Source organism: Lipotes vexillifer, unplaced genomic scaffold, assembly GCF_000442215.2.
Source record: "Lipotes vexillifer unplaced genomic scaffold, Lipotes_vexillifer_v1.1 scaffold98, whole genome shotgun sequence".
NCBI classification, from domain to species: Eukaryota; Metazoa; Chordata; class Mammalia; order Artiodactyla; family Lipotidae; genus Lipotes; species Lipotes vexillifer.
Genome location: NW_006799611.1, coordinates 1037903 through 1046518, shown reverse-complemented (window position 1 = coordinate 1046518; position 8616 = coordinate 1037903). Strand labels below are relative to the sequence as shown.

Below are 8616 nucleotides of genomic sequence, written 5' to 3'. Positions count from 1 at the left end.
ATTCCTGCTTCTACTCCCAGAGCTGCTGTGTCTGACAATTTTAGAATCATAGTCAAGGAAATGCAAATGAAAGAGGAAGACACCATTTGTGGTCCATCAGCACCATCACAACTAACGGGACTATGAGTTGCTCCGTTCTTTTTGGAAAGTAATCTGGCAGTAACCCATTAAAAAAAAAGTTCTTAACATTTTATTTATTTTTTAATGTCAAACTTACAAAAAATTTGCAATAATAATATGATAAACTCTATAACCTTTCACCTAGCTTCATTATTAACATTTGGCCTCATTTGCTTTATTTTTATGTATATAATTATATACATATATATCTATAAAATTATATACACACACACATTTTTTCTGAACCATCTGAGAGTAAAATACAGATATTATGACTCCTCACCTCTTAATTCTTCAGCATTTTATTTCCCAAGAACAAGATGATCCTCTTACATAACGATAAAATTATTATACTTAGGAAATTTATCATTGGTACAACCGTATTATCTAATATACAGTCCACATTCAAAATTTGCTAATTATCCCAATACTGCCTTTTACAGCAAGTTTTTCTTCATCCAGGATCAGGCACTACATTTAGATATTATCTCCTAAAAATTGAAATGAGCATACTATTGACACAGCAATACCAATTCGTACAGAAAGAAAAGCATTGGTATATAAGAAGATTAGAGAGAGAGAGATCTGCATTTAGATACAGAGACGAATATAGATGTTTACTGAATAATTATTTATAGTAGTAAAAATCTGGAAGTAACCTAAAAGGCCATCAAAAAAGGAACTTCTTGAAAAAAATTATGGTACATGCAGACTCTGGAATATTATGCAGCTATTAAAAACAGAGAATTAAATACATACATATTGATCTAGAAGAATGTCCATGACCTGCTGAAGACAAAGACAAGTTCCTGCTTTGCTTTGTGCTCTGCTTCCAGCCACTGGGGAGAAGGACTGAGGTCCAGCTGCAGAACACACCCCACTAAAACTATAAGGACCTTTGAAATGATCTTAACCCTTTTGACCATAAAATGACACACATTAACAGGAAACCACATTAAACAAATGCATGGTTTGATGACTTAATTACAAGACGAACACCTTATAACCGTCATCCAGGTCCAGAAACAGCCACCCCAATCGATGGCAGAAGGGACCCCAGAAATGTGGTATATACACACAATGGAGTATTATTTGACCTTAAAAAGAAAGGAAGTTCTGACACATGCAACAACATAGATGAACCTCAAGGACATTATGCCAAGTGAAATAAGCCAGTTACAAAAAGACAAACACTGTATGGTTCCACTTATATGAGATACCTGGAGTAGTCAGATTCATAGAGACAGAAAGTAAATGGTGGAGGCTGGGGGGAATGGAGAGTTGTTTAATGGGCACAGAGTTTCGGGTCTGCAAGATGAAAACAGCTCTGAAGACTGGTTGCACAGTCATGTGAATGTACTTAACACAACTGAACTGTACACTTAAAATGGTTAAGATGGTAATTTTTGTGTTACATATAGTTCACCACAATTAAGAAAAAAAAAAAGAGTTCCTCCACGTGCCTTGGCCCAATCACAAGTCCCTCCCTCCTGTCAAAAGTAACCACTATCTTGACTTTCGTCAAGTTTCTCTATAATTTTATCACCCAAGTAGTTTACCAAGACTATATCTTGGTATTGACCATTCTGGGTTGCCCCAGCATGACCAAGAACTTGCATTGAGTGCCAAGAGTTATTTATTGGATCAATGGAATGTCACATACAAGGGGGAAATCTCGTTCAGAGTTGGGTCATCCTCCTTGTCATTGGAATGCTAGAATTCCTCAACTGAGTTATGAACTTGGTGCGGGGGGTGGTGGGGGTTCCAGCCAAGATGGAGTAACAGTATATTCTTTCAATATGTAGGTTTGAATCTTTTTTTATTTTGTGAACATCTTCTTAAATTATAGTTTAAGTATTTGTTCAGTTTCCTTGCCTTTTATTCTCCTCTTTCAGGGATTTACATTATCTGTACATTGGATCTTCTTTGCTTATCATTAATATTTGTCACTTTTACGAATTTCTTTCTTTCTTTCTTTCTTTTTTCTTTTTTTTTTTGCGGTACGCGGGCCTCTCACTGTTGTGGCTTCTCCCGTTGCGGAGCACAGGCTCCGGACACGCAGGCTCAGCGGCCATGGCTCACGGGCCTAGCCACTCCACGGCATGTGGGATCTTCCCAGACCGGGGCACGAACTCGTGTCCCCTGCATTGGCAGGTGGACTCTCAACCACTGCACCACTAGGGAAGCCCCCAATTTATTTCTTTTTTTATGGCTGCATTGGGTCTTCGTTGTTGCATGCAGGCTTTCTCTAGTTGTAGCAAGCAGGGGTTACTCTTCGTTGTGGTGCATGGGCTTCTCACTGCAATGGCTTCTCTTTGTTGCAAGGCACAGGCTCTAGGCGCACAGGCTTCAGTAGTTGTGGCACGTGGGCTCAGTTGTTGTGGCTCGTGGGCTCTAGAGCCGGGCTCCAGATTGCAGGCTCAGTAGTTGTAGAACATGGGGTTAGTTGCTCCACGGCATCTTTCCGGATCAGGGAATCTTTCCGGATCAGGGCTCGAACCCGTGCCCCTTCATTGACAGGCGGATTCTTAACCACTGCACCACCAGGGAAGTCCTATCACTTTTTTCAAAGTCTTATTATCTCTTTCTTCATTTATTTTGATCTTAAAATTTTTCCTCCCTTAAGGCGTTTTCTGTTATGTTTATCTATTCTTGTGTTCCTTCTAGTTCAACATTCGTTTCCAAAATAACTTTTATTTTCAATGCTTTCCTAACTCTGCCACCTCATTTCTGAGATTCTTCTATTTCAGACTTATGTTGTTCATGTCTTACAGTGTGATCTTAATATCTTCTCTTAGCTTATTTTGAAATAGAAAGGTTATAGTTTTTATCTGTTTTAAGGCATGCCTTTCTGGCATGCTTTCGTTATCTACAGGATTCTGTCCTTACTCTTTTTTTCTTATAATAACTTTGAAAGACTTGATATCAATAATTTTCTGTTGCTTATTTTTATGTAAAATTATTTTTCCTAATTTTCTAGAGGGGAACATGGTTCAGGGTAGCTTTTCTAACTTCATATAGCTCTTCTTTTGGTTACTTTCATGTAGTGTTCAACAACATGCAGTTGTTTTTTGAGATTTCACACACACACACACACACACACACACACATTTATTCAGACCTCCTTTTTCCTTAACTTTCCCTATCCTGATCATTTTCAGTCCACTCCCATACTGAATTTCTCTTTGATATGGAGCCTTCTTCTGGAAGTGAGCCCTGGTTGGTTGGTCTCAAGAGCTCATAGGGCTAGTCCACAGATCTCTTCCACCCATCCATTATCTGAGTGGTCAAAATTCCTGTCAATTTCAGTTGCTACTCTCACATTAACCTGCCGAACTTTCCAGTGAATTCCTGATAGAAATTCTGGGGTTCTCCTATTCTCTGGTCTGTCAAATGCCCCAATACTTACTTCTGCTTTCTCTTATACTGAAGCTGATACTCTGCAGGTCTTTTTGATACTGGTGGAGTATCCCCAGCCATTTATATTTTGGGTTTGATAGGGATAACTTGACACCTAATTTTATTGTAAATATTTCTCATGGATTTCAGGGTTTGCTATCTAGTTGTTCTGGATGTTTTTATGTGGGGATTCAGGGAGAATAAAGAACTATGCTGCCGCCACCGCCATCTTCCCAGAATCACTCAAATGATTTTTTTATTGGACTCTCGTGTCTGGCTTTTTCCTTTCTTTCATATTATTAGACAGGAAACTAAAATACCAGGTGGTCTGGTTCAATTCCAACACCTGGCAGCTCCAATACTTCCCCAAAGACCAAAGACCCCAGGGGACCTGGCTTCACATCTAAGCTGAAGACACGCTGGCTCTGGCAGGAGTAGCCAAGTATTAGTGCTGCACCCTCAGAGCCTTCACTGCCCTTCCCTACAGTCTTCCCAGACTGGGCTGGGCTGAGCAACACTCTAGGGCTGAGACTAGAAAACCAGGCCCAAAAGCTCACCAAGGGGTCTGGCTGGACAATGATGTTCTAGGCACAGCCAAACTCTCTGCCTTTCCACGTGGGGAACAACTATAAAGGGATTTTTAAACCTCATTATTGCTTCATTCTTTTCACGAAGCTAAAAAACACAGCTCAAAAATACAAGCAGGACTTCCCTGGTGGCTCAGTGGTTAAGAACCTGCCTGCTAACGCAGTGGACACTGGTTCAAGCCCTGGTCTGGGAAGATCCTACATGCCACAGAGCAACTAAGCCCGTGCGCCACAACTACTGAGCCTGCGTGCTGCAACTACTGAAGCCCACACGCCTAGAGCCCGTGCTCCACAACAAATAGAAGCCACCACAATGAGAAGCCCGCGCACCACAACATAGAGTAGCTCCCGCTTGCTGCAACTAGAGAAAACCCGCACACAGCAACACAGACCCAACACAGCCAAAAAAAAAAAATACAACAAGCAGACAAAAGCAAATAGAATATAGAGGCTAAGTCATCAGCCAGCAAGGTCCATGATGTCTTCTAAAGGATAGAGACGCACTATAGTTTTGTGCCTGAGAGGACAGACTAGCACTACGCTGTCTAATACAGTGGCCACTAGCCTCACGCGGCTATTGAGGATCTGAAATGTCGCCAGCACTCTTAAGTTTAGAAGACTACATTGAGTTTTGAAGATTTAGTGTGAAAAAAGAATGCAAAGTATCTCAACAATTTCATGTTCTTTACAGGTTGAAATGATAATATTTTAGATACAGCAAGTTAAATAAAAAATATTTTGAAAGTAATTTCACCTTTTTTAATGTGGCTACTAAAAATTTTTTAATTGCATATGTGGCTCAGATTATATTTCTACTGGTCTAGAATGTCAGAAGCCCTGGTTTTAAAGCCCAGACAGATAATGCCACTTACTATCTGTGTGAAGAGGTGATTTTCCTCTCTATACTGGTGACAGTATACTGGGAATAATAAATATGCCTAATTTGTAAGGCTGTGGTAAAAAGTATGTTAGATTAATGCATGTAAAACATTTAGCACAAGACCTAGACAAAGGAGGTGTTCAAAAGTGGGAGCTGCCCTTGTTATCACCATCCAGCATTAGGTGAATAATCAGGAGATGAAGGTTTCAGACCTGGCTCTGCCCACATCTGGCTATATGATCCAGGTTAAAAAAAAAACAATCTCTTAGATCCTTAGTTTCTTTCTTAGAAAATCGGGAGCTGATAATCTGCCTCATCAGGTTGTTCTGAGGACTGAATTCTTCTAGTTAACGTGTACTATGAGGGAGGCACTATTCTGGGCAATGGGGAAAGAGCCGTGAAAGAGTCAGATAAAGTTCCTGTCCTTCGGGAGTTTGCATTCTAGTGGAGGAGACAGACCATACAAAACACTATTACAGAATGTAATGTAGGGCAGTCATTAGAGATATGAAGAAAACAGAGCAGGGTCAGGGAAGCGTGTGGTGTACAGATGCTACTTTAGCCCGTGAAATTCCTGTCTAGGGCTGACATCTGAACAGAGACTGGGAGACATGTGGGAAAGAGCCATTAGGACAGAAGGAATAAGAAGCACAGGACCCTGAGGCAGGCAGATGCCAGGTGAGTCTGGGGAAGAAAGAGGAAGCTGGCGTGTAGCTGGGGAGCAAGGAGATGGGGCAGGAGAGAAGGCTTGGCCAGACCACGGGGCCCTGGAGGCTCACGAGGAATTCCAGATCTCATTCTAGTATAAGGGAGCCCCTAAAGAGTTTTACACTGGTTTTAAAAGGATCCCTCAGACACACTGAGGGAGGTGACATATGTGCCAGGCTCAGCATGGCCTGGCACAAAGTAAACGTGGGAGCAAGTGATGGCAGAGCAAAGAGATGGGGCCCACTTAGCTCCAAAGACCCCTGGAGGGCACCAAACCTGTTACAGCAAGGGGACGGGGAAAAAGTGGGCATGGCCGGAAATAATTCCGTGGTTCTGCAGAGAAATGCAGCCCTGGGCAGCGCTTGCAATCAGGTCACCCCAGAGCCAACATCCTCCCTCCACCCTCAAAGTGAACAAGGAAGAAACCAGGTCATGGCAAAACGAGGAGCCAAGCCTGCTCCTCCACAACAAAGAAGCACAGGGTCCGACCAGCAGCAACACACTGGCTGAAGGAAAAACAATTCTTTTAAATTTATAATTACAGAATTTGTTCAAATAATATTGTCTATCATTGTAGAAAACAGTCATTGTAAAAATATAGAAAGTACAAATAAACAAAAAGAAGAAAAATTAAATTCCAATTATTTAGAATCCTATAACCAGAAACTACAGTAAATAATATGTTTGGCTATATAGGTATCCACATATTTAAGAATATGTAAACATCGGATCTAGACCTCTTCTTATGCAAATATAAATATGTAGGTGCTGTGCATGCTTTTTAAAAATGGCACTATTCTCTGTAAGTTGTGATGTAACCCAGCGGTCCCCAACCTTTTTGGCACCAGGGACCGGTTTTGTGGAAGACAATTTTTCCACCGGGTGGGGAGGAGCAGACGGTTCAGGCGGCAATGCAAGCGATGGGCAGCGGCAGATGAAGCTTCACTCGCTCACCCGCCGCTCACGTCCTGCTGTGCGGCCCGCTTCCTAACAGGCCACGGACCGGTACCGGTCCTCAGCCCAGGGCTTGGGGACCCCTGCTGTAACCTGTTCCTTTCACTTACTATTCATATATATTGTGTACGCCTTCCAAGGTAGTTAAATTCCTAGATAGACAGCTTCCTGTTTTTTTATCCTTCAGTTATTTATTATTTTGCTTTCATATAATTATATTATACATTCCTTCCTTAATTCCTTTTTTAATTTTGATCTTTATAGCAATGCAACAAGTATTAAAATTAATTCTGTAATGCATCTGTAACCAGATAGGTACAAAGGTTTTTCTGCTCCAACAATTTTGCCAAACCAGGTACTATAATACACCTACTGAAAATATTTGTGGGTTTTTTTATTTTTAAAAAATTTTTACTGAAATATAGTTTATTCACTATGTTGTGTTAGTTTTAGGTGTACAGCAAAGTGATTGAGCTATACACACACACACACACACACACACACACACACATATATATATATACACACACATATATTCTTTTTTTTACATTCTCTTCCATTATAGGCTATTACAAGATATTGAGTATGTTCCCTGTGCTATACAGTAGGTCCTTCTTTGTTGTCTGTTTTATATAGAGTAGTGTGTATACTTTAATCCAAACTCCTAATTTATCCCTCCCTGCAGACATCACCCTTTTTTAATGCCACATGGTATTTCATAAAGAATACTTTATTCGGCAATCCCCTATTGTTGGATATACGACTTGTTTCCAGTCTGAGCAAACAACCCTGAGCAGTGACCCCCTCGGGCTCCCTGTTATGGTGCCCAGCCACCCACATCAGTCCTGTTACTTACAGCAAACTCCTCGGGAGTCACTTTCAGGACATCGAAGACAACGGCATCGTAGCTCTTGCTGGCATAGTCGCAGCCCTGGCCCTCCAGAGAGTCTGAGCTGCTGCTGCCCTGTGGAGGACAGAAAGAGATGGGGCCACCTGAGCAGTCTGGCTGACTCCACAATCACTGACTCCCAAACCTCAGAACTGAGGATGCAAGAGGGGCAGAACCGTACAATGATAAAAGCTTCTGTTGTTTAGTGCTTTACCCTATTCCAGGCACTGTGTTAAGCACTTCATATGCATAATCTAATTTAACTCTCATAACAACTCTCTGAGTACACACTGTTATTATTCCCATCCTACAGATAAGGAAGTAGAGGCAGTGCTGCTTCCCCAATGTATCTCACCTAGGAAACTGAAGAGCCAGAATGTGAGCCCAGTTGTATATCTCTCTTACCCCTCAATCATACATGCCCTCGCTCACTACACCCCAACTGCTTCCAGCTGCCTCTGTGGCGGGGTGGGGGGGGCGGTGAAAAGATACAGCCCACCCTTCACATCTTAGGAGGCCTGAGGAGATCACCTGTTTTGTTATGATTTTCAAACATTACCTGGTTTCACCTTTTTTTTTTTTCTACTTAAATTCATTGCAGGAAATTATTATACAAAATGTTAAACTGACTCTCAAGGCTTATTTCATGTAGGGGCCACTTGGAATTCAAAGCCTGTTAGCTGATGAGGTGAGAAGTAACTGGCCAGTTTTGGAGACGGCGTGAAAGTTATATTTAGTAGAGCCCCTTGCTAAGGAGAACGCCGGGAGTCCTGCATGTAAAGGAAAGGTCTCCCGTAAAAGAGCAAGTTAAACTCCCCAGATGTGGCCAGTTACATGAAACCCAACACCGTAGGCATCCCAGAATGCTGAACATACCTTCTCTTCAATTTTACTTAATTCCATCAAGTTCTACTTTGGGGAACCAACAGAGCTTTACCACCCCAAAACTGTGCCCTGTTCATAAACGGTTTTATTCGTCTCAACCTGTGAAGAGGGATTTTGTGGTTTCCATTAACCTCAACATCTTGGACCGGGATTTAGAGAATATGTTTTTATTAATTCCCCTTTATTTCACTCTT

At 41.6% G+C, this 8616-nt stretch overlaps 1 protein-coding gene across 6 annotated transcripts in view; it reads right to left on the bottom strand.

Annotated features, from left to right (window-relative positions):
* The window catches only part of RALGPS1 (Ral GEF with PH domain and SH3 binding motif 1), a 301912-nt gene that overhangs the window by 241842 nt on the left and 51454 nt on the right, over positions 1-8616 (bottom strand). For all 6 annotated transcript variants that reach the window (XM_007471717.1, XM_007471715.1, XM_007471716.1 and 3 more), the window contains one exon: positions 7505-7612. In XM_007471717.1, coding sequence (XP_007471779.1) covers positions 7505-7612 — 108 coding nt within the window. The remainder of the gene's footprint in view (positions 1-7504; positions 7613-8616) is intronic.